The sequence below is a fragment of the Penaeus vannamei genome, chromosome 41 (genome assembly GCF_042767895.1).
Source record: "Penaeus vannamei isolate JL-2024 chromosome 41, ASM4276789v1, whole genome shotgun sequence".
Taxonomy (NCBI): Eukaryota; Metazoa; Arthropoda; class Malacostraca; order Decapoda; family Penaeidae; genus Penaeus; species Penaeus vannamei.
The window spans coordinates 15,106,435-15,132,645 of NC_091589.1; the positions used below are offsets into that span (position 1 = coordinate 15,106,435).

The 26,211-nt window shown below is 40.1% G+C and overlaps 1 protein-coding gene and 1 long non-coding RNA gene across 3 annotated transcripts; one reads left to right on the forward strand and one right to left on the reverse strand.

Moving 5' to 3' along the window:
• Positions 1–6,644: 6,644 nt before the first annotated feature.
• On the reverse strand, positions 6,645–17,959 carry IntS1 (integrator complex subunit 1). 2 transcript variants are annotated; one of them, XM_027382749.2, is made up of 8 exons: positions 17,659–17,959; positions 14,927–15,102; positions 11,146–14,415; positions 10,822–10,992; positions 10,131–10,253; positions 9,282–9,383; positions 9,020–9,139; positions 6,645–8,873 (listed from the first exon to the last, which is right to left on the reverse strand). In XM_027382749.2, the coding sequence occupies exons 1-8, from the start codon at positions 17,807–17,809 to the stop codon at positions 6,696–6,698; spliced, it is 6,291 nt and encodes a 2,096-aa protein (XP_027238550.1). In that variant the 5' UTR covers positions 17,810–17,959; the 3' UTR covers positions 6,645–6,695. The 2 variants fall into 2 exon arrangements, with proteins under 2 accessions (XP_027238550.1, XP_027238549.1); XM_027382748.2 differs by having other exon boundaries at positions 6,645–8,876.
• Positions 17,960–18,322: 363 nt separating this feature from the next.
• LOC138860565 (uncharacterized) lies at positions 18,323–24,338 on the forward strand. Its single transcript, XR_011398336.1, has 2 exons — positions 18,323–18,879; positions 23,329–24,338. It is a non-coding gene; the product is annotated as an uncharacterized lncRNA (long non-coding RNA).
• The last annotated feature ends 1,873 nt before the right edge of the window (positions 24,339–26,211 follow it).

A 26,211-nucleotide genomic window follows, 5' to 3' on the forward strand; every position in this document is an offset into this window, starting at 1 on the left:
TAATGGTTAAGATAAATGTGCTAGACATCTAAGGTCATATAGCACTATAGGAAAGTATAGTAAAGAGGGATGTCAGGTGACAGTTGTAATGTGTCAACTATCTAGAATATTGTTGATAGGTTGAGGATGAGGGAAAAAATTATGGTGGTTTAGGTTAGGGAGTTAGATTAAGTGAAGGATATTTATGTGTCTGAGGAAGGAGAACAGGTTGTCGAGGCAGAAACTGTGAGATTCTGTAAGGATGTCTGATATGTTGGGAGGTCGGTGAAGGGAGGATAGGTGTGGAAAAGCAGAGGTACGTGCTGTATTAAAACGTGGACAGGACAAGAGAATGTGTGGGACTGAAATAGGGATGTTACATAGAGGACATAGGGGCGGGTCTGAGCGTGACATCAGATAGGCATGTGTTAGGCGAGTGTGGCCAATACGTAATCGTGCGAGGGCAGTCTCCCAACGTCTGTTTTTGTGAAATGGAGCTGACCAAGAGGAGATTGATGGTTTTACGGTATGTAATTTATTGTTGTGGAGTCTTGACCAAAAAGATTGCCATCGGGTATACAAGAAAGTCTTAAAGTGGGGGTAGTAATCTGTAGCTGGAATATGTGAGAAGCGTTGTTGAGGTGATGAGGACATTGCGGCATATCGTGCAAGAGTATCTGCCTGTTCATTGCCAGGGATTCCAACATGGCTGGGTACCCAGCAAAATCTGACAGATTTGTGACGTGTGGATAGATAGAACAACCAGTTCTGGATCTTACAGACAAGGGGATTGGTCGATTGCATTGACTTTATGAGGGTTAAAGAATTACGGGAGTCAGTAAAAATAGTAAAAGAGGAAGAGGTGGATGAATATATGCGTCTTAAGGCAAAAAGGAGTGCATATAGTTCTGTAGTAAGGACACTAGATTCAGGAGGGAGGGTGTATTTGAAAGTGCAATTTGGGAATGTTACTGCGAATCCAGCTCCTGAGATGGATTTGGAACCGTCAGTGTAAACATGAATGCTGGAGGAATGAATGGAGACATGGTCAAGGAAATGAGCGAGAAGGATAGAGGGGGGAATATCTGATTTTGGTGGGTCAGGGAAAACTGAGGAGCAAATACTGGGGTTAGGTATAAGCCATGAAGGAATGGAATGGACAGACAGTGGGAGAGGTCGGAGATGAGGGAAGGGGGAATGGGAGAGGAGGGTATCCATGCGTACGGGGAGAGGAGTTGGTAAACGTGGAGAAGAGGTAAAGGTATGAAGTAAGGATTGTGGAATAGTTAGTTTGGTATGGGAAAATTGGTGAAATCGAGCATAGCATCGGAGAGAGAGAAGGGCTCGACGTCGAGAGAGGGACGGCATGCCTGATTCAGTATATAGGCTCTCAACTGGAGAGGAGCGGAAGGCGCCTAGGGCTAAGCGGAGACCGCTGTGGTGGACTGTATCAAGGTGAGCAAGAAGAGAGGTTGAGGCAGAGGAGTAGATATGGCATCCATAATCTAGAGTGGAGAGAATCAAAGTAACATGAAGATGGAGGAGAGTTTTGCGATCTGAGCCCCAGGAGATATGTGAAAGCGTTTGTAAGATTCGGAGGCGACGTTGAGCTTTTTCTTTGATATACAAGATATGGTCTCGCCAGGACAATTTGGAATCATATATAACGCCTAGGAATTTACCAGAAGACCGGTATTGGAGTGGAGCATTATATAAGAAGAGTGGGGGTTTGGGGACCGTACGTAAGCGAGAGAAAAGGATGGGGAAAGATTTAGAGGTAGAGAAGCGAAAGCCATGGTTGGTGGCCCAAGAAGTTACTGATGTTATTGCAGACTGAAGGAATTGACAGAGATCTGGTATGGATGTGCCAGATGCATAGATGGTTAAGTCATCAACATATAGTGATGCTCTGGCTCCTGGTGGTAGGACTGAGACTATGTCATTTACAGCAAGAAGGAATAAAGTGGTACTAAGCACACTTCCTTGTGGGACTCCTTCGAATTGAGGAAAGGATGATGAAGTGGAAGAGGCAATCTTGACCTGGAAAGTGCGTTTAGAAAGGAAGGATTTAATGAAAACACCCATGTTTCCACGTAAACCTAGGGAGGACAATTGTTGGAGGATATGGTATCGCCATGTGGTGTCATATGCTTTTTCTAGATCAAAGAAAATGGCTAATACGGATTCATGGCGTGCAAATGCCGATGTAATGTATGTCTCGAAATGGGCAAGTGGGTCTGCTGTACTTCGGGCACGTCGGAAACCAAACTGGGAAGGGGAAAGGAGATTATGAGATTCTAGGTACCACATTAAACGGAAGTTAACCATTCGTTCTAGTAGTTTACACAAGCAGCTAGTTAGAGCTATGGGGCGGTAATCTTGGGGTAGGGTACCTGATTTATTGGGTTTTAAGAAAGGTAGGATGAGAGCATCTCGCCAATGAGAAGGAAAATTTCCTGTCGTCCATATGTGGTTGAAAATAGTTAAAAGGAAGGATAGAGAGGAAGATGGGAGGTGTCGGAGCATACGATAGTGAATGCCATCAGGGCCTTCATGAGTGTTGCGGCACGACTGTAATGCAGCGTTGAGTTCAGAAGAAGAAAAAGGGGCATTATAGGACTCATCAGAGGATAGGGTGAAGGTAATAGGGGTGCGCTCCTTGATGGTTTTAATGGAAGAAAAGTGTGGGGAAAGGTGAGAGCCACTACTGACCTGGCTGAAATAGTTGCCCAGTTCATTAGCTACTTCTACAGGCTCAGAGATGAGAATATCTCGAATATGGAGGACGGGTGCAGGATGGGGGGGATGTTTGCCTGATAGTTTATGGATCCGTCGCCAAACAGCTGAAATAGACGTAGAAGATGTAATTGAGGAAACATAATTTTGCCAGCTATTTGTTTTGCTGTTTTTAATTGTACGGCGAAGATGGGCAGATGCTCTTTTAAAGGAAATAAGGGCTGATAGCTGGTGAGGGGTGCCTCGTTTGTAGCGATAGCTGTTCCAGGCTGCTCGTTTTAAGCGGAGCGCTTTGGGGCAATCAGAATTCCACCATGGAACACATTTAGAAGTATAGGGTCTTGAAGTTCGAGGAATGGCTGTATAGGCAGCTCTTAGGATCGTTGTTGTAAAACAATGTAGTATATCTGAAATGGACAGTAAGGGGGGTGGAGGGATAGGTATAGTAGAGAGCGAAGTGAAAGTATGCCAGTCAGCTCTATCGAAGCACCAGCGTGGAGGATTAGGAAGTGGTACATATGAAGTAGGAGAAAGGAGTATTGGGAAGTGGTCACTATAGGGGAAGTGGTCTAGAACTGACCAATGGAAATCTAGATGTAAAGTAGGAGAGCATAGAGAGAGGTCAAGGCATGAAAAGGATTGTGTGCGCATGTCAAAGTGTGTGGGGCGATCTGAATTAAGAATAATTAGGTTATTTGTGAAGAGGAAGCGTTCTAGAGATCGGCCTCGGGAGTTGGTGGTAGAGTCACCCCAACAGAGTGTGGCGGCAGTTGAAATCACCAACTATGAGGAAAGGTGGTTGGAGTTGGGAAATTAGAGTGTCAAAGGCAGTAAAGTCAATGGGATGGGATGGGGAGAAGTAGACTGAAATCACTGTGATCCAGCGGCGAAGAAAGATGCGAATAGCTGTGCACGGGACCGAAGTTTGTATGGGAGGTATGACATAAGGTGTTTTATGATGGATAAGTATAGACGAGACATAAAGGGAGTGTGGGGAAGAGATAAAATGGTAATTAGGAATTGGAATAGGAGGGTGTGTGAGGAAAGTCTCTTGGAGGCAGATAATAGATGGATTATAAGAAGCAAGGATATGACGTAGGTCTGATCTATGAGAGCGGAAACCGCGAATATTCCAATGTAGGAGAGCTATACCCTAGTTGATTTATGAATGATAACACATTTACGTGTTGGGGAATTTGAAGGGGAAGGAGCTAGGGGGTGTAAAGGAGGGATATTAGGAGGTAGGGAGTCTGGAGAAGGGCATTGTTGTGCCATGAGTGATTCTCGTGTGTATCCTGGAGGGAGTGCAAAGGATAGAGGGGATGGAGGGAGGGAGAATGTGCCTATAGTTGGGGTTGAAGGGGGTGGGTTGTGTTGGGAGGGAGTAGATGTGTGGGGAGTGTTAGTGTTAGGAGGATGAATATCAGAAGGATGGATAGTTGGAGTTGAAGGGGATGTGTTGTCTTGGGAGGGATTAGGAGGAAAGGGTGTAGGGGTGTTGTGAGTAAGAGGGGGATGCATATCAGGAGGATGGGTATTGGGAGGATGGATATCAGTGGTGGTTGGGATTGAGGGGGTTAGGTTGTGTTGGGAGGGAGTAGGAGGAAGGGGTGTAGGGGGAATATTAGTAGGAGGGTTATGAATATCGGCAACCACTTCAAGTGTGGAAGGAGCATGAGTTATGGGATTTTGTGTCTCAAGCATATAGCTTTGAATGTCATCCATTGTTTCTGCAGTGGAGTTTGTTGGAGAGTTTTGTGAGAAGGTAATTGTTTCTGCAATGGAATTGGTTGGAGAGTTTTGTGGAATAAAGGTTTTCTTATGAGGGGGGGAAGAGGAGACTGGTGTCTCAGGAACAAAGGTATAGGTAGGTGGAGGTGATTGTGCTGTAGGGGAAGAAGGGTTAAAACGTTTAGTCTGTCTACTGCGGGTAGTGCGGGGAGGGAGAGGGGTTGGTGTTGGGGCTGTAGTTGAGATAGGAGCTGTGGTTGAGATTGGGGTGTCTGGGTTTAGAGTGGCAAAGGAATTGGTCTGAGGGATGTAGAATGTAGAAGTGGAAATGGGGACATTTTTGGGTGGAGGGGGAAGGGCTGAGCGAACGATGTTGCTAGAATATGGAGTATGAGAGAAACCTTGTCGACGTGCTTCCTGTCTGGCTTCACGTAAAGTGAGACCATTTTTGTATCTGAGAGTTGCTACCTCAGATTCAAATTTGTAAGTGGGACAGCCTCTATAAAATACATTATGGGGGCCGCCGCAGGTAGCACATGTTCGTGTTTGTGCTGAGCAGTTTGATCGATTATGACCAGGTTGGGCACATATGGGGCATCGGTCTGTGGAACGGCAATGTTTGGCAGGATGTCCAAAGCGCCAACAGTTTTGACATTGACGTGGAGGGGGTTGGTATGGTCGAACAGGGAGGGATTGTCCACCAATGTAGATACGTAAGGGAAGGTCATGTGTACAGAAGGTAATTTTGGCAATATTGGTTGGATTCTTTCGTTGACCTTTAGGAGGAATGGTGTAGCAATGTACTGATTTCACATCTTGGTCTTTGAGGCATCCTAATAAGTCTTCTCCACAGTCTGACCAATCTTTGGTATCGACTGGGCAGTTTGCTGGGGAGAGAGAGAGACAGTTCCGGTACAGGTATTAAGGGTTGGATGAGGTTCTGCAGGAATGGGGTTGCCAGAATGATCAGTTAAATTTGACAGTGCTATAGATTCAGTTTCTGATCTGACTGTTACCAGACGGGAGCGATCGCGTCTGGTATAGAAAGGGACTCTACCTACTTGTTTTTGGAGGCATTGTTGAAAGAGAAGAGTGTTGCCTGAGTAAGGAGCTGTAGCAGGGATCACGAAAAATCGGTCCCATTTAGCTGGGCTAAACAGAGTATTTAAGATATCTGTAGGGTTGGTGGTGGTGGATAGTCGGGGACGTGTGGAAGAGGGAGTATTACGGAATGATGGAGAATAAGGTTGCAAGGTAGTAATAAGGGAGGATTGGTTGTTTGATGAAGGTTGCAGGGGTGGAGTTGAATTTGAGGAAGTTGGGTGGGTAGGAATGTCTTCTGGAGATTGATTCTCTGCTTGGGTGGGTAATGCACTAGTAGGCATTGAGGAGTGGGCAGTAGTTTCAGTGTTCGGAGCCGTGGTCAAAGGAGAGCCTGGGTTGGGGCTATTTGATAAAGGGGCTAGCCTCATAGCCTCTAATAAAGGGATTACATTCTCATTACTGGTCATGGGGAACCTGGATTATGTAAATAGGCCTATTCGGTCCACCTCCTTTCGCTACTGAAGGTAAGGGCTAGATTAGTCAGGAGTACCGTGCCCATAGTTCCCGCAGGCCGTTCAGGACTGGCACTAGGTCAGCCTTTCATCCTCTCAGCACGGCTCTCACACCTTAGGAAGTAGATAGCAGAAGGGGATGGAGAAGAGACGGAAACAAAAGCTGGAGAAAAAAAAAGACCATGCAAAATTAGTTGAGTCGAGGGCTGAGGCCCTAGGCAGGGGAGATCCCTGTATTGGGTCTCAGTCTTCGTCTCCTAAGCCCCCCCACGACAACAACGGGCAAGGGATTGGGGGGGAAGCTGGAGGGGGAAAAGACCATGCAAAATTAGTTGAGACGAGGGCTGAGGCCCTAGACAGGGGAGATCCCTGCATTGGGTCTCAGTCTCCGTCCCCTAATCCCCCCACCCCCACGACAACAACGGGAAAGGGATTGGGGGGTCTGCTGATAACTAAGTTAAGGAAATGAATTCTAGAAGCCTGCTTATTTCCACTGAAATTGCACAAAGCCTAATGGAGACAGAAGTTAAATGTAGAACCGACTATGAAATATTAAAAATCTAAAACTTCTATTTGTTTATTCTAATTAGCATAAAATATTCTCTTAACATTTTATGGAAATATTAAATATAAAAAAACACAAACACTGAAATTCTTTATTATATGAAAACAACTGGTAAGAGGCTGAGCCCATTAGGACCCTGTGTGAAGATGCAGCAGTGTCAGAGCCTCACTAAGTGAAGCTGTGATATTAGATGATGCTGTGAGTGTGGATATAAATGCTGCACTTAGGAGATCTGGTGCCTGATTATGGAGGAGGAGGATTACTTCTGGCAAATGTTCAAGGGCAGTTTCCACAACTGCAGAGTCTTCACATTTTAGGGCAGCCAGCACTGCTTGCCCAACTCGCCCCCCAAGAGCAGGTCGCTGGTGTAATAATCGAGAAAGTAGATCCCAGCAAAACAGCCTGACTTCTTTGTGTGTGCTTACAATGCCCTCACAAAATGTGTGCGTGAATGAAGGGAGGGCTGCATTGACCCATCGATCAGGCAGATCACTGACTTTCTTCAGAATGTCAAGTTGTTCCTCAGGTAAAGCTGAAGACTCAAGTCGACTTTGTAAATCTCCAACTTGACCCATGACCCAAGGTGGAGGCAAAGGACCCTGTGACCCTCCTGAAGTCTGACCAAATTCAACACCAGACTGCTGTGTCATGGAAGACTCTTTTGGCTGATCCATGCCACGTGCTGCAGCTATAGCAGCTAATGAGCGAACAGCAGCAATGTCTGGGTAATGCATTTGGAGTGTTGCAAGTAGATTAGAATGTGTACACAGGTAAGTTCCTGCAGGCCCTCCCTGACACCCAACCCATTCCATTAAGAGGTGTGAAAAACGAACTAGTAGGTGTTCTAGCTCATGCATTCTACCATGAGCTTTAAATAAGGCCATGAAACTGTCCAGTGTGGGAATGAGAGCCTCATGATGTTGTGGAGCAAACAGAAGAGGTTGTAGAAGTTCTAAAACACCCAAGACCATGGAGAACAGTTCAAGATAATTGCTTGCTCGTAATGCTGTTAGCTGGAGATGATTTGTCCCTTTGAGTGAAGCAGCTAATAGAGGCAAATGCCGAAGAACAATCAAAGGATGTGCTGCAGCTTGTTTGCGCACAGCTGCTTCAAGATCAGACATACGCCTGCGGAAGTCTCTACCTGGATGTGGTGCAGCTAACATAGTGAGAAGTGTATGCAGAGCAACATCTGCTCCACTTTCTTGAGCTCTGCCACCAGAAGCCCCAGCAGACACAATTTTTGTCATTGTTCCTGCTGGAATGTAAGAAATAATCTTTGGCAATCTGAGATATAGGTGATATAATAAGTGTCCTGCTGCCTGCTGACATGGACCAGTACCTTGAGATATCTCAGCCAAGTGTTCAGCCAAGGCCTGAATAGCAGACACAGAATTATCTATACTATGCAGAAGTAATGGCAGATGTGTCTCAAGAGGTAATGTGCCACGTCCTCCATCCAAAGAACTTTGACACTCTGTGATCATATATTGAGCAATGTGTACCACTTCTGATGTACTAAAAGACAAAAGTGTTTCTTGAGGGGCATGTCGTGGTGTTCTGCGTTCTCTACCTTGCCATAGCTTGGGTACATGTAGCACAGCCCAAACAAAGCTTAGTACAGCAGCAGGATCCAGAACAGGATTGTGCACCCGCAGAAGGGCACGAACACAATGCTCCAGAGTGTCCCATCTTGCTTGGTGTGTGAATGCAGCCAGAAGGTAGGCTTGGCTATATCCCCCTTCTTTGTGATCATTACCAGGACGCTTTTTGAAGAGGAGAATTTGTTGCAGTTGATCAGACCCCTTTTCAAGCTCTGGGTCAAGAACTTGTAGCCAGTCTAGCAGTAAAGCAGTAGGTGCACTTGGCCCACCTTGAACCTCTGTGCCCTGCTTTACTGTCATTCCTGATAATAAAAGCTGTGACATTGCTCCCACAACAGGTGCCATTTTCCCTCCTTTCATGGCGCAACCAACAACACGACATATTTCCTTTTCCAGTTGGCTTGGTTCTATGCTAGCTAGGTGCATCAGAACAGCTTGAGTTGAAGATACATCAACCTCAACTTCTGGCTCCTTTTTCTTAATCTTCTTGCCTGGGAATTCTTCAATGTTAAAGGTGTTAAGAACGTTGGTCAAGGGAGATTTCCTTTCTGGGGCCATCTGAAGGATAAAGGCAACTAACTGGCATGTGAGAGCATACAACTTCTCACAACCTTTCTTGTTGTGCAGATTGCGCAGCATACGGAATAAGGATGCCGAATGGATGTAGTGATCGTGTAATCCAGCAACAAAACTAGGTGCATGCTTCTGGAAGAAAGGAAAAGTCTGCTGAAACTGATTTAGTTCTAAGAAATACATGTGTATATAATTGTGTGTGCATACATGTATATGAACCTATCAATATCTTCACATGCATATTATTAAGATCACGCTTTCCCATTTTATCTTACCGGAGACTGTACAATCGCTGTAAGACTGTTCAGGAACTCATTGATATAAGGTCCTTCAGGATCTTGCCTGCTTATCTCACGGCTGAAGTGTCTTTGTAGTACCCTCATTGTATCTTGAACCTATGCAAGAAATTCCAGAATGAGAAACATCTTTTTCACAATATTGTTGCCATACTTTTTTTTTTTTTTGTTCTCTCTCTCCATTTCGTTGAAACAAGTATATAAAACAATTAGTCATCTAATGACTGGTACTAATACAGACCTGCTTTTTGTGTTCTCTATGAAGAAGGTCATTGGTGAAACACTGCAGTACAAATGACTGGACCTCGCTCTTGCTTAATTCTGTATGCAATGGCTGTGAGACCTGGAGTACAATAAATCATATTATTAGTGAGTAATAAAATGAAAAATCTTAATGGTACTTATAATCTACAATCACATCCCTTGGCCATCTGTCATTAAATCCTTAGTGAATAAAGAATACATTTATATATTTTGCATACCTTTCATAGCATCCTGTTCAAAGAATCTGAGAGGAGTCTAATAAAACCAATAGATTCTGTTTGCATGTGTTACTACAAATAACATTTATACCAAGTTTATAATAATATCCCTTGAATATTCTGAATAAATATCCTGAACATTAACAGTGGCATTATAATAATAGTAATAACAAAAATAATAACATAATAACAGTCATAATAATAGCAATATCAGTAACAACTACAACAATAACATTTACAACAACAAAACAACAACAATAATAATCATATTAATAGTAATAATAAAGATATTAGTATCAATTGACGATGATAATACCAACATTTTTCAATAATAATAAAAATCAATAACACCTACAATTAATAATATACATTAATAATAATAATAATGATTAACAAGAACAACTAGAATGATGATAATGATGATGATAATTATAATACTGTATCAATAAGAATGACAACAAAGATAATAACAACAATAGCAATATTAACAGTAACAACAACAATAATAATCATTTCTTTCTAAACAAGCAAACAAAGAATTCTAAAATTTGACAATATAATTATATAAATCATATACAATTCTTTCTGAAAAAGTTAAAGTCTCTTACCTTGAGAGCCGTCACCAGAGGTCGTACAGGCGGTGGTCTTTCGCCAACAACATCCATGTCATCACGTTCCCCAAGAGTAGCAGCAAATGCGTGGCCCCCTCTTGCTCCTCTCTGGTGTTGAACCTAAGCAAGGATAAAATTGGTTTAGAGGCTCTTCTTTCTTGTAGAACAATAATACCAAGTTCAACAGAAATATTCAGCATTCTTCCTGAGGAAATATCTATGTAATGTTTCAGTAAATGGAGTTGGGAAATAATTGGAGCATACTAAGCATGTAAGAATTTGTATCACAATTACCCTCACAAGATATTAATTAGAAATGTGAGGGAAAATGTTTTTCCTCATCTATCTTTGATATTGCACAAGCCAATTACATTTTTTCAATGGAAGCAGTGATATACTAACTTTAGGATGACTTTGGAAGGCTGTACCATGAAAAAATAATGCTATCAGAGCCATAAAAGTACATGCTCAAGTTGTACGCCATTGTCATGGCAACTATCATTATTGGTGAAGATATGATCATGCAAAATCTTCTTGATCACATCAAATATAATGACTGGGAATTTCATAATACTCAGGTGTCTTAATATAGAAGCTATAGTACATGGTAATAACTTCTGTCTAAACACCCTAAATAAGTTTTAAATTATATTTGGAGAGAATTTTCTTGCATTTGTAAAATACTTACCTCAACAAGTTGTGCCATGTACGTTTTATGACTCTTATCCAAGACAGCAGCTGCAACAGCTTCCTCATTGGTGTTCACAGCAACATCCAAGGCACAAAGCAATTTGGTCATACTGGCAACAGGTATTCCAAATGACTGAATAAACAACACTAACTGTGATGGTTCCAAATCCTGAAAAACAAGCAATCATTAATTCTGTTTTTTCCTTTTCCATCATCTGTCAATGTGCCATGCTTAATGGGTCTATATTTCCATGATAAATACAAATTATTTGCTTTTTACACAAAGGCTATTTACTGGCATTCATTATCCTAATCAAGTTACCTTCAGAGCTGCATCAACAAGCTGTGGAACAGTTGACCTGATCATTTTCAGCTTCAGCCAGTCTGGTAATAATAGAGCCTCTTCCGATGTGTCTACCAGGAAAGCTTGAGGCATTTCCTCTTGCTCTGGGAACCACGTTGTCAGCAATTCATGGAAAAGGTCAGGACTGTTGTCAGGTCCATGAGTGAGAAGAATGACCATGGCATGAACAACAAGTATGTGCATAACAGCTTGTTCTCCAGATGCCCACTGAACACGCACCTGATCCTGACTTTCTGACCATGTGAAAGACTCTCTTGGAGGTAGTCGCACACCTCTCATATAGTTGATAAATATAATAAGAAGGGCTTTGAGAGTACTGTGAGCATGCTGGAAGGGTTGGTTGGGCCTCTCGGGCACTGGCAAAATAGCTGAAATCATTGTACAACGCTCAACAATTAACTGTGCCATATCCTGCACTAACTCTGCCTGGTCTTGGAGAGGATCATCTCTTGTGTGCACTGCCAGGAATCTTATGTATGCACTCACTGCATGTGGGTCTGTTTCAATCTGACAAGCTGCACGGAGAGCTTGACTTGCCACTCCTTGAACCAGGTCAAACCCAGGAAGATTTGGCAGGTGTTGGAGAAGCCAAGCATGTGGAGTATGAGACTCCCCATCTACCTCCATTGGGTCTCCTAGTGGAGCCACAACCAGCTGGAGTCCTCGTACAGCTTGCATGCGAGCTGTGGCCTGCTGGGAACTAAGGCGTCGTAGAAAGTAATCTAGAATCTCAACACTCACTCCGTCCTCCTGGCGTGGAGCCCGTAATAGAGACCTCAGATGTTGTAATAGCTGGTGATGTCTTGCAGCTCCATCTCCCCCTCCACTTCCTGTTCCAGTCTCACTGAGGAGGAACTCACACAGACACTGGACAGGAAGTACAGAGAAAGCTCCCTCACTACTCTGGACCAACTCTGCCAACCATGGCATGCTCTGAGATGCACCCTGACGCTGAATGATGTCAACCAAAAAGTCTGGGTTGCGGCTTCGGCACAAGAGGTGTCCAATCTTGTGTGATGCATTAAGTGCTTTCAGTTGATCTAAGACAATGGGAGGGGGTTTTCTTGCAGGTCCTGTAGGATCCATGGTTATTAGTTGACTCAAAAGCAAACTGTTTTGCTCTGTGATGGTTTTCTGTGCCAAGTGAGACTCAAAGTCTAGGATCTGTTGCCTTTCAAGGGCACACAGATGCAACTCTTGATTGGTCATTTCTTCTCCTTTCTCCCCTGCTGCTAGTGTTGGAGGTGGAAAAACGAAAGAGTTTGTTATGCACATTTCCATTAGTGTACGCAGTGTTGGGTATGATTCCCAAGCAAGAAGCCCAAACACAGTGGGATTGTGAGCAATTATAAGAAGGAGCATCATCCATGATTTCCAGTACAAATTTGCAATTGCTGTCTTTGGAGGTCTATAGCCTTGGGGTAGAGGAGAATTCTCTGGAGGGATGTATGGGCACAGATTGAAGATTAGCTCTATCACTTTTGTATCATCAATTCTCAAAACTTCCATATCATCACTGGAGAGGGAGGCTGCTCTTTTGATTAATTTGTCAACTAATTCTATCAGATCCTGTGATTTGATCCACTGATCTTTCATGACTGCAATCATCAGTAACCTTGTTAAAGTTTCTTGTTTCACTGGAATATCTGAAGTTAAGCGAAAATATAGTGGACGGTCATTTTCAGTAGGCCAGTTGTCTTTTATAAAATAAACTTCTGCCTGTTCAAACATTAGCAATTTGTGCAAGCACCTTGTATACTCTTCTTTGCTTGGGTTATAACACTTTGGAACTACCCGATACATCCAGTGAATGGCATCACGCTGGATGGAGGCCACCATTTCCTGGTATCGTCTCACAATTTCAGGATCTCTGTGCTCACCACGGTACATCTGTGTGGCACTCTCCCGGACTTGAGGAGAAATGGCCACAAAGATAGTGAGAACAATCAGATCTGTTGTACTATGAAACATCCTTTCTTTGAACTCAAAAGTGTCACGAAATGCTGGATCCTTACGTTCTTTCATGAGTCCCTGACTAAACTTCTGGAATTGCATGTCATGCCTCAGAGCCCTGACTATCTCTCGTAATAGTGCTCTCAAAGCACGCAAAAAATCTTCTCTATTACATAAGAGTTCTTGAAATTCTTCTGCTAAAATTATTGCTGCATGTTCAGGAGCAAATTGGAAGATAACAGAGAGTATGGACATATTACTTGGATTTCTTGCCTGCGACAGCTCATTGTATAATGTGTGTTTCATCACTGAAGGAATGTTGTCAGGATGAGCTGCAAGAAGTTCTCGCAGGCAAGACATGTATTGGTTTATGAGTGGCTTGTGCTTCAACCTGATCCTTATTATGTGGCTTATACACTCTATATCCAACTGGGAATGTGTGTTACAGTTTAAACACAGGGACATTAGGAGTTCTGTAGCGGGTCTCTGTAATTTGGGGCTCTGTAACCACATTTCCAGCCTCTGTGCAACTTGTCTTCTTACCTCTAAAATACCACACACAGATGATAAAAATCTTATAGAATTTCGTGCCACAGCATCTGGATTTTGATGCCGCACACCCAACTGATGCTGCACTGCCTCCATAACCATTTCCTCTACTTCAGACATTATGCCTGCATAGCGATTAGTGACATTAACATCTAGGCTTTCCTTACATTCCAGAGAAAGTTCTGAGTCTCCATCACCTGAGTCAGCACCTCCAGATCCCCCTGATACAGGAGGTGAGGGACAGTCCTGTCTGCTACCCATGCCAAGATCAGGGTACAGGAGACTTTTTGGAGGCATCTTTGTTCTGAAAGCTGTGGCTATGTTATCCACAAAGCCCTTACAATCTTCATGATCAACCCATATACGTTCTCCCAAGGAGTCCTCAATGTACACACGCACAAATATGTCAGGCCAAGACTTTTCATCTTGGTATGCAGCCAGCAAAATATTAGCAGCAAGGACAGAGATAGCTGCATTCCCTTTGCCCTTGTAGGTCATTGAGTGATCTCTCTTCAGGAGGGAACAAAAAGCTTCTGTTACCATTTCTGAACGACTGAAGAGATGTGGCTTTACTTTGGCCAAGTACATGAGAGAAAAGCACAACAAGTTGTCAGGCTTTGTCCTCTGTGCTCTTAAAGTCTTGACTGCACCGCACAAGTATGTCTCCGAGTTGTCACCATATTCCTCCCCAGCTTCAATAAAGGGTATCAAGTCATTGGGGTCAACCTGAAAAAATTCAACAAATTCATCAACTCTATTTGTCTGCAAAGTCATAAACACAACAAAATATAAGAACAAGTAAACCCATCAAGATCTCTATTAATCCAACCCAAAACTATATTTTATGTCGATTTGGTTGTAGAGAGATATTTCCACATACATTCAGTCAACAAGAAGTCAATCATCAAGACATAGTGACCTATTTCACCATTCTTTGAATTTGTTTCGGACCTGTTTTTATGCTATTAATATTGGTGATGTTCTAATCCTTACATTGTTATTAAAATACTTATAATAGTGAGAAAATCACATTAAAAAATCAAGAAAAAGGGTAGATAAGTGAGATAGGTAGGACTAAATACTGACACCTTAACAACAAAGCACTTATAGAACCATCCATATGTAAATAAACAAGCTAAAATTATAGTGGACATGTCATACATTTTTACCACATGGGCTATCAGGTTATCTATCATTATAAGTAAATTACTACAAATAAATAACTATAAAAGGTCACCTCAGCTGCCACATTTTCCCATTCTTCACTAAGCAGGTTGACCATGTCCCCAGTGCTTTGCTTTGGAATTCCTGAACGAACGCTGGACCCACTGCCGCTAAATCCAGGCTTAGATTTTTTGGCCAGTGACCCTGAAGAACCTGCACCTCCATCTCGACCACGGTCACTTGATCCACCTGCAGACAAATCACATTTGGAAAATATTGTCCTGGTAATTATACATACATTCATACAATATATGTTGCACAACTTTCTTATTAACTTGCAAAGGTGATACCATAGATGGAAAGTGTCTTATTTTTCGCTTTTCTGTCCATTACATATCAAATTTATCTTGTACTACATGACTGATATACTGTAATTATACCCCGTATAGTTTCTGCATCAAAGTGTGCCAGCGATTTCCAACACCATAAATATTTTGACAAGATAAGAGCCTATGACTTACTTGGTATTTTATCACCAAACAGACCTAAGAAACCTGTCCTAGCACATAGATGTAAAAGGTTTGTTGGTCTTTGTTGAAGTGCCAGACAACAATCTTTATTGCACGTCCACAATATCTTGTCGGCACAGCTGCCTACGCGCTTTTGAAAATTAGACGCACAAATATGATCAAATGCAACTATGATGGAATAGCCATTTCAGCTAAAATAAAAGGGGTGATCATTGTCTTATTGATTTATTTATTTTTAAAATGATTTGCTGTGCTGTTGTTTTAAGCAGCAATTGCTTCAGAAAAGTTTGAAAAGTTTTGAAGCAATCAACAGTAAACCAAGCTATTTTTCATAATAAACAGAAGTATGTTACATTCGTGGTCAAGTTTTTCTCTGGTTCTGTTATTTTGTATAATTTATTGGTAAAAACAATAATAAATATGATTTTTTTTTTTTTCTCTTTTCTAAACTGGGTTTTCCAGCCTTATTGTATCCCTCTTTAAGGTAAAAGTATCAGTTTATTACAGCCGTGCAAAAATAAATGAAATCCTAGTGAGGGTGCGCAGCTCAGCAAACTTTTCAATAACTTGACTGTTCATGTGGCAAATTATCCAATCTGGTCGAAGTGCAAAAGCCAGAGTGACTGCTTGACAATGACATTAATGTACTGGACTCAAGACTGTATGCCTTCCATCAGTGATCAAAGCATGTTTATCATGGAAATGAATTATATACAACAAATAATATTACAGGAGACTGGTTTTGTTTTGAAAGCAACACTGTGCCCTAAACATTTACCTATGGACCGATTCTGTGTGACGTTACGAGTCAGAGTCTCCATTCCACTAGGTGAAAACAAAACTGTTGTTTGCCTTGTTATCAGTAAGCAAAAAGGGAAAAGGGCATATGGATGCATTGATTCTTTAAAAACCGGAGTGAAAAAGCGATATGAATCAAAACTAAAAGCTGTGCAGCTAAATAAGTACCCATACCGTCTGCCCGCCGAAATTGGGATCGATGATCCTTCGAAATAATAAATATTCCGACATCTAAGACTATTTGATCAAGACACCATGAAATGAAAATGATTTTATGATAACATAATTTGCTACAGTAATTTAAAGGTTATTTTTCTGTGAAATCAGTGCCATTTCCTAACATCACTTTTTTCATATTTACTAGGTGTTTATACAAAGGAGACAATGAAGTCACAAGGGCCTACAAGCGCACAATGCATTTTACTCTTTCCTCAATATCTAGAATTAGGCCCTCTTCAGTTGTTTCATCTGCTGTGCTATATGACATTTCAGACAAGTAATAGGAAACTTTGATTTCTTCTGAATGCTTGGTATCTCTCTAGCTAGGCTTCTTTTCTCCCTTTTTTCAAATCTTTTTAACAGTATGACTGCTTTGTTTTCATCTAAAGGACAGTGCTTAGGATAAAGCCTGGGTGAGTAATTTACAGGAAGGTTTGCCTGTAAATTAAAATTATGATAAATTAATTCATTACATACAAATATAAAATTGCTGTTGTGCTTTTTGGAGTGTATAACTGCTTCCAAAACCTAATGTAGGCAATGTTGACCTTGTTTGGCCTTGGTAGATAGTATACACAGATAGTTTGAAAGTGATTATCTGTCTCTAGAATTTGAGAAGGTGTAAAATATCAATAAGTATTAAAATGTTCTGAGCAGATGTAAACAGTTTCCAACTGGCACCCAAGCAATAGAGCAATGGGCCTGTACCCATTGCTTCCATTTTTCAGGTTTCTTTTCGTGATCTTGGAATATATGAATGGTTAAACCTTTTATTCCCATCATGTTGTGGTTCGAACAACCAACGGCAACACAGCTCCTCAGCATTTTCACGCAAAGAAACTAAATTCTCGGAAAAATTAAATGACTCTGTAAGCGAAGCACAGTGAGTTTTCAAACGAACAAGGGTTTGTTTTCACCAAGTTCTCGTTGTTAGGGGTAGTTGCTCAGCGTTACTGAATCGGTCTTTCAGAATCACTGACAGCTAGGATTTTTAAATACATAACTATAAAATTCATGCAATACAAGGTAAGCCCTGACACAGAAGAAATAAAAGTGACCTAGAAGATTTTTACTCGGATCAGCAATGAACAATTCTCAAGAACATTTATACCGGCTGCCGGTCAAGTAACCATACCCTGCCAGATTCTGCTCTTGTTGAGACTATAACCAAAAGAAAAAAATATTTTCAACTCTCTATCACTTGAACCCGAATTTCTAAGACAATGCATACCAATCAATTATCCATATTTCAACTTACTTGACGATTTACTCTGGGCGAAAGACGACCCGTGGGATGAGGACTTGTCAATCTGTGCATCCGCTCTTCCCGATTTGGTCCCGAGAGTGAACAGATTCCCCGGCAGAGGAACGATCTTCGGCTTCGCTCCTCGCGACCCCTTCCTCTCCATGGCACGTCGTGTTTCAATAGCACTCTACTGGGATAAATAGATAGTATACACTGCCATTCTCTCTACTTGTTTAGTTTCTTGTAGTAAACGAGTATAGACGTTGTAATGATACTAAAGAGTAGGGTTGACATTGTCTATTTATGTGGAATACCGGGCTTGAAGCGTATTTATGCGCTTCTTGTTACTATGCGATGCTCTTTTGTTTAGTGAACTATTTCGTTTTCTGTGTATTTTATTTAGATTGTATCAATTCATGAAATATATTAAAGTAAATAGAGAGGACAAGGAAGATAAATAAAAAGGAATAAACCGAAGAGATAATCGCAGAGAAAAGAGGAAAGGAAAGAAAGTAAGGACAAGACAATGGAATAAGATATGATTAATGAGAAGCAAATTTGAAAATTGAAAATGGGAAAATAAAAATAGTGGGGGGAGGAGAAAAGAGAAGAGAAGAGAAGAGAAGAGAAGAGGAGAGGAGAGGAGAGAAGAGAGAAAAGAGAAAAGAGAAGAGAAGAGAAGAGATGAGATAAGGAGAGGAGGGGAGAGGAAAGAGAGAGGAGGGGGGGGGGATTGAAGGTGCAGAGAGTTTTATTTTTTTAAGTGCAAACAAAGAGAAATATATACACATATAAAGTATAGATTAAAGTTTGGGCTCAAGCCGACCCTACGGCAAAACAACCTCTGCCCCTTTGGCACTTTTCCTTGCTGCAGACGGAAGGTACTGTACCTCCTTCTCTCATAAGACAGCCGCAGACAATTTGTTGCCCATGGCTCATGCAGTCGTAGGCCATGTGTCCACGAGAAGGAGACTACAGTCTAACTATTCAAATATGGGACTTGACATGTTCTGTCTGAAAAGCATTGAAGTCTCTTCAAATGCGGTGCCTGGAGTTACCGCTAGAATGGAGGGATCGAAATGTTTCAAATATGAGTCAAAACGCATCCTCTCCCCGCCTCCATTCTTGCTTTCCGCTCCCTCCCCCCCTCACCTTGCGCAATGCCCCTGGAAACATGTGTCATCAAGCGAACCCCTGCAACCCTCATTTCATCTTCGCCTTTCGGGAGGATCGGTAATTCTCAGGCCTTGTTTCTGACTGCCTCATCCTTGACAGTCCCGCTTGGGCGCCTTCAAGGGGGGCGGGGCTGAAAGCGGATTGGCAACCCGTTGGGATATAGACGAGGGGAAGTTGCTCCCCCCATTTGTGCAAACCAAGCCATAACCTGTTGAACTCTGACCTTTCTTGGCGGTCTGTTATTTATTTGTACCATATCATTCACCACCACCACATCATCATCACTATCACCATCCCCACCATCACCATCTCAATCACCACCACCACATTTTTCCTTCCCCTCATCATCAAAACCATTCATTAGTAATATATATATATATTTTTTTATGTTGATATTTTGTTGGCGTTTTTCGATTGTTCTTATTGCATTGTTATCATTTCAGTGTACTTCAAGTACTTAGTTGATAGGAACCGTTTATTTTTTATGAATTCTAAATGCATAAATCATGCATTTCGATATACATTTTTCAGTTGTAAATTTGCATGCAACCATGTATCTAAAATGTCCATAGAAAGGGTGAAAGAATAATACACTGATATTTATTATTATCTTTCTATCAGTAGCCAAGTTTGATGTGGCTGAAATTAGTGGACTGCATGATGTTGCAAAATTGGATGTTTGCTTGACCATGTGCCTGTGCATGGTCAAGCAAACATCTTATGCTTATGCTCTAAGATGCTGTCTGATTTTGCTAACATGTACATGTCATAGATGCAAAACTCATCAATTATTTTCCATGCAATGATATACAGATGTTTGGCCAATGTCTTGTGCATCACGGTGCAATGTTTCTCCGTGGGCTCGCCGTCACGTACCTCTGCCGCTGTTGTCACGTATGCAGCATCATATTTCTTAACTGTTCCATGTAAATCCATCATAATCATATTCAAGAGAAAAATATAGCTTATAAGTAAACATAGTGGAAAGGTCATTCACTATTTATCCATTTTAACCAGATGTGATGATCGCTCTAGCATTTTAAGATTTAGGAATATGGAAACCTATCGCGGGAAACAAAGTTTATATGGAGCCGCATTAGAGCTCATTAATTTGCCGGGCTACTCCAGAGAAAAGGCCCGGGTGAAGCATGACTTCGCAAATCTAATTGAACTGAACTGAGCTCATTTATTATCCACTACTTATATGATCGTAGTGGTATCGTAGTCGCTGTATTTGCTGTTGTCGATGCCAAAGGGGGAAAAACGTTTTCCCACGAAGGTTCAACGGATCTATGCGGAAAGTTTTTTTTATTGGGCTTCATATCAGAGAAAACGCTATCTGCTTTTACAGAAAATGGAATTTCATTAATATTTCGTTTGATTGGTCTCAGCATAGATCGTCATTAAGTTTTGAAAAAAAATAATCGTTTTTTTCTGTGGCTCTATTTATAAAGCAGACTAAATCATTTTGCTAGGGTAGTTTTGGCAATCCTTTGCATCAATATTTGTATATATGTACTTGGGACTACTCATTGTTGCAGTAAATTATTTCGGTGTATGTGAATTCGGTTGAGCCAACATATTAAACACACTGAATGTACTAAAAAAAATGTATAACACGATTTTAAGATATAAAACAGCAATGCAGAGTATATAAAAACGAAATTACACTAGTGATTGTACTTATCAGGTGAAGTAACATTTCTGGCGTTAATGCAAGTTGTTTACTTTTGGGGGGTGGCATGGAGAGGGGGAAGTGGAGACAATTAGGCTATAGGGCCTTAATCTCTGATATTTTTTTTGTGATCATGTCCTCAATTGTAGGGAGCTCTGCTTTAATAAGTATCTCTTGATTCCCATTTCTACAAACTCATTTAGCTGTATTTTGTTCCCCTTTGGTCACTCCCAGTTTGCTACTGTTTGTTATTGTTATTCCTATTTTTGTAATGCTTTTTGTTTTTGCTGACATGTGTGTTGATTTTTTCTATGGTAAATATTTTCAATATTCATTACTTTCCTTGCTATGGTTATTGGTTTAAGTTCTTTATGTAACTTGAACTATTTGTTGACATTAAAATCTAATTTTTTAATGAAATTTGCTTCAAAATAGATCTCAACTTTTATGGTTCCTTGAGCAACTGGAACCTCAGTGTTTTATGAAATTCAGATGATGTTGTTGCAGCTACAACATTTATTTCAGTTTCTGTAATTCTTCGTGTCTTCTTCATTCTCAAGTTATGAGCTTCTTTCTTTCTTTTGTAATGGAAAAGAATGAGAAATAATATCACTTTTCAATTTTATTACAAAATCTTCATCCTTGCTTGCTCGCTGCTTTCACTGGAACATCTTGATTTCAGGCCACCCAAATCAATCTCCTTTTCACTTCTTCTTAAATCAAACTGAAGTCATTTAATCTGAAAAAAATAATGGTGTAGATATCAATCTTTTGATGACTTAATAGTAATATCATTATAAACTAGCTGAAAGTGCCTGGCATTGTCCAGGCAGAAATTTGCTTTCTAGAACATTAAAAATTGCACAAAGAATAAAACAAAAACTACAAACAACATTTAATTTATAAGATATATGCTGATGGTTAATGGTTAACCAAACAACACCACGGGTGGCATGCACTTACATTCCATGCCCACTGTGAATTTAGTTTCCTTTTACACATAGATGGCTCCACAAGTAGTAAGTTGTCAATTATGATAACTACCTATCTCACCTTTTTACCCTTTCCAATGATTTTTGGAATATTTTCTGGTATCTTATAGTGCTGCTAGTAATGTCATGATTATAATTATTACGTCCATAATAATAATAATAATAATAATAATAACGGCTTCTTTATTGATAGCATTAGGGGAAAAAGTTTTACTGCAAACGCAAGGAAAGGTGAAACCATTTGTAGTCATTGAGTCTACTAACTGACTCTGTTGTGGCTAAGCATTTGCAGAGCCATCTATGTGCAGAGACATTTCACATAACAACACTACAGTGAACACATTTTCCTGGCAATGTTAAAACAAATAAATGTACTAGTTATCAAAAGGTCATACAGCATTATGGTAAAGTTTTGTGGTGAAAAGGGTAAAATGATTTAATGATAGAACAAAATGTGTTATATGTTAAATGTTGTACAATACTATAGGATAGTATGGTAGTGAAAAGGATAAAGTTGGGGAGCAAATGGAGTAAGGTGGGATTATGAAAGGAAGGTAGGAGTTAAGGCAGAAGGGTGATTAGATAAAATAAATAGTATCCATGTTTCTGACGAAGAGAAAGATTGTATGAGGAACAATGCAACAGAGCCATTATGAAGCTATTATTGGGTAATAAGGTTAGAAATTGGTGTAAAAGTAGGGTAGATGAATCCATGGACCGAGACTGAAGTATCAGGAAGAAAGTCAGGAGGAAGAGGGTTGAGAAGATGCTATTGTGAAAGAAGGGAGGTAGCGAAAAAAGAAACCTCTTCAGCTTCCTGGTTGACACACCCAGGCAGAAATATTAAGTATTCCCTTCGAACCATTAACCATATTCAGCTTGCTTCCTGTTTGACCTTGTGTAGAGTGAGGCCTAGTTTGAAGCTGAGAACTGCTATCTCATACTCAAGCTTGTAGGCAGAGTAGCTCCTATAAGATACATTGTTGGAACCACCACAAATGGCACCTGTATATGATTGTGCATTGCAATTTGAATGATCGTGACGTGACTGGGCAAACAGCGTGCAGTGGGCTGTGGAGCTAACGTGATTAGCAGGGTGGCCAAAATGCCAACACTTCTGACATTGACTGGGAAGGGGTTGATAAAGTCGGACAGGGCAGGGCACCCCAATATAAACAGTCAATGAAGAAGCTGGTTGGGTGGATGATTTGGAATGGATATCTTTCTATCTATTTATCCACCTCTCTTCATATGCACATGTTTATGTATATGCAAAAGTATATTTGTATGTAAATACAAATATTGGGTGTGGTCAATAAAAATAAGTCATATATTGTGGTTATTTATTAGCTGTGTTACTTAATGTAGTGCCCCATCCCATGATCTGCTTGCTTCCTTTATGCATCAATCTACAAAAGATATATGGCTAATTGGAGATTATTAAAATTTGTAAGAATCTGCTAACAAAAACAGGCTTTAGCTTTATTTGCCAACAGAACCTTTTTTCATGGGGTTGCCCCCCCCCCCCTTTGCAATGGCCCTGCCAATGATCCACAACATTTAGCTTAATAACTGAAATATTCCTTTATTTCATAAAGGTAATGCTATGTTAGGTCTGGTCAGCTTAAATGTAGCAGATATAGCCAGAAATAGAATGGGTCATTGGCAACAGTGCTAATCTCCCCAAGGCCACTGCTTCACACACCAAAGGTGTACTATGTGCCTTTTTATGGACTTTCTGATGTGTTTGTGTTGATTTTGATCTCATTTGAAATGCTTATGACTCAATTTCATCCCCCCCCCCCCCTAAAAAAAAATAATAATAATAATTTCCCACAGGTACTTCAAGATGAATGGGGATGAGCAGGTGGACATAGCTTGAAAAGAAGCATAATTCATAAACTAGACACCTATGAAGGGAAAAAGGTGCAAGATCAATCAAAGCACTACTTGCATCACCGAAAAAATATAAGGCACATCAGAAAACTGTTGGCTGAATGAAACTATAAATCAGCCATTATTATTATTATTATTAGTTATTTGATTATTATAATAATATTGACAGTACTAACAGTAATAAACAATCTTACCAAAAATCATAAAATGACAAATGATATCAGGTAAGCTTAGTAACTGACTTCATGGTGACTAAGGCCTGTACTTTTAAAACCTTTCGCCAGTGCTGGCATTAGCCTAGCAAAGCTACACCAGATCATCTGAGTGAGGGAGGCCTTACTTTAAAACCCAACGTTCGCCAAGGATGGCGATCACCAGGTGCTAACAGCTTGTATTCCTACTAAATCTAGCGCTTCAGCGATTTTTAAAATGCAAGAAACCCAAATTTGATTACATCTGCAGTGCACAGCGTCACCATGGCAACCAGCACCGAAGTTTGTTGGTCCTCTCCTATATCCATTTTGGATAAAAAAGTCCTTCGGGACCTAATAAAGGATTATATAGAGGCTGTATTAATTCCTAACCTAATCCTAACCCTACCTTACCTTACCAAACATAACCTAAACTTAATTATTACCCTCAAGAGAAGATGAAAATGTTATCTCTGTAATAGTCTCACTTTATACTATAACATCATCATCATCATCATCAACAAAGAGAAGTAATTACTATAAAACAATATCTGTTCTTTAAATGTGTCTTATTGTACATGGCTAGCAGCATACACTACAGAGAACCTAACGTGGAATTCCTACATATATATATTAGTATGTAGAATATAGTAGTTAGTTACTATAGATTTCATTAATGTATATATGATTATGGAGTTTGATAAGGAATGTATTTTTTTGTGAGACAAGTTGTCATTTTGTCAAATAAACCAAGATTCTAGACTGATTGTTTAACTTCACTATCCCTACAAAGTAACTTTAGATTTTAGTTGCCAGCCAACCTGGTGAGAGGTAAGGAAGGAAAACCCCATTGAAACTTAAATACTAACCATGCATGACAAACATAATATTCTTTGTAAATGATTCAGTAAGCTTTACCTGTTATGAAAGTTATTTCTCAAGTGGAGCATAGTTAAGCAGCTTCTCAATGAGGTCCACATGTCCCAATAACATCCTACGGCAGCAATATCTCTTAAGGCCAAGAGCATCTAGGGCATCACTGAAAGAGTGGAGAAAGTTGAGTCAGACTTGTATGTCTTCTCTTTGCATATGGTTTACTATTACACTTCAAATACACATGATAATCGTAAATCCTTATTATCAATATATCTTAGTACATGCCCTTTGACCACATTAGACAATGATGGTCACAATTAAAACTATCATTCATGACACATTAGCCAACTGTAGTCGAAGGCCTTTGAAAAAAAATTCTGTTTCTGGACAATAGATAAAAACATGTATCTTATATCGTTTTACTTCTGATAAATACAGACAATGACATGTTATGACTGATATATAAGTACTCACAACAAATGATTTTGCCTATGGAATCTTAGACTGCAGTCGAAGGGTTAAATAGTAATATTTATAATTCTTTCAATTCTTGTTAAATTTTTTCCAAAGATATTATAGACATTTATAACTTTGCTGTGTTTATAAACATTTATAGACTTTACTATGCACAATCTGAATGTGACAGTCATTGGACTTCACATTGATGCAGTACTTCTCTGCAGTTATCCTTCCCATGCACAGTAGGGTTTGGTTATAAAGGCCTCTTTTATACCCTCTCCAAAACCTTTAACATAATAGTTTGATATCTGTTGAAACATTTTTTCGTTCTGAATGTCTCTAGGTTGCTACAAAGTGATACACTCCAGCTGGTCAATCAGAATACAATACTCTTCAATATATTTCACTCATGTTTGAATCAGTAATTCATATTTTAATCAATTGTGAACTGTCCTATGTTTCTTGATATAAAATTCATATATAAAGATGCATATGATGTATCTGTGCCTTACTTACAGTACACCAATTACAAGCTCACACTATATGGGGAAAATTAGAAATGCATATGAAAGTAGCTGAAATAACATGGTAAGATTTTCCATGTCCATGTCATATGATATAGTATTAACTTTGGTGGGATGGCTATCTTCAAAATCATTCAGTACTACTATGATGTACCCTTACAGACTCAAAAATATAAAAGAAAAGGCTGTTGGTCTTGACTTCTTACATTACAAGCACTAAGACAGGTAAATGCATGAGCCCATTGGAACTATTCTGTTGTGTAAGATTTGGACTTGTGAACATGGAGCTCACTTACGGTGGAAACAAGATGCAAAATCTTAAGCACTTTTACTTTCCACGGGAAAAACAATCAATGTAATAGGTAAAAGAAAGAAATGGTTTGTCTGAATCTTACAAGTACAATTGAAAGCTTCCAAAGCCTTGCGAAGTGAAGAGTGTCATGTAAATAAACAATATGAGGCATAGAGTAGTCAGGAACTTTTTCCATTTTATTTGAAGCTTCCATGATGTCTTGATTTAAAGGAAAAATCATATCAGCATATTAAGTAATTTTCTTATGTAAAATAAAGAAAAATAACTTCCTTATTAAAAAGTTTGTAGTGTCATTATTGTTTTTCCCTTTCTTTTCTTTTCTTTGTGTGTGTGTGGGGGGGGGGGGGGACATTCTATTTAAGTCAGTCTACTTTATGAGTATTACAATTTCTTTAAAAATGAATTTACCTGGTAATGCATTCTTTCTTCTTCTGTAGTTTTCATTCATTAGTTTGTAAATAAA

Coding starts and splice junctions, on each gene's coding strand:
- IntS1 (XM_027382748.2), bottom strand. CDS start 17,809: ATGGAGAGGAAGGGGTCGCGAGGAGCGAAGCCGAAGATCGTTCCTCTG. Junction 15,103..17,658: donor CGCCCAGAGTAAATCGTCAA/GTAAGTTGAAAT, acceptor ATTTGTCTGCAG/GTGGATCAAGTGACCGTGGT. Junction 9,384..10,130: donor CTCTGGTGACGGCTCTCAAG/GTAAGAGACTTT, acceptor ATTGTACTCCAG/GTCTCACAGCCATTGCATAC.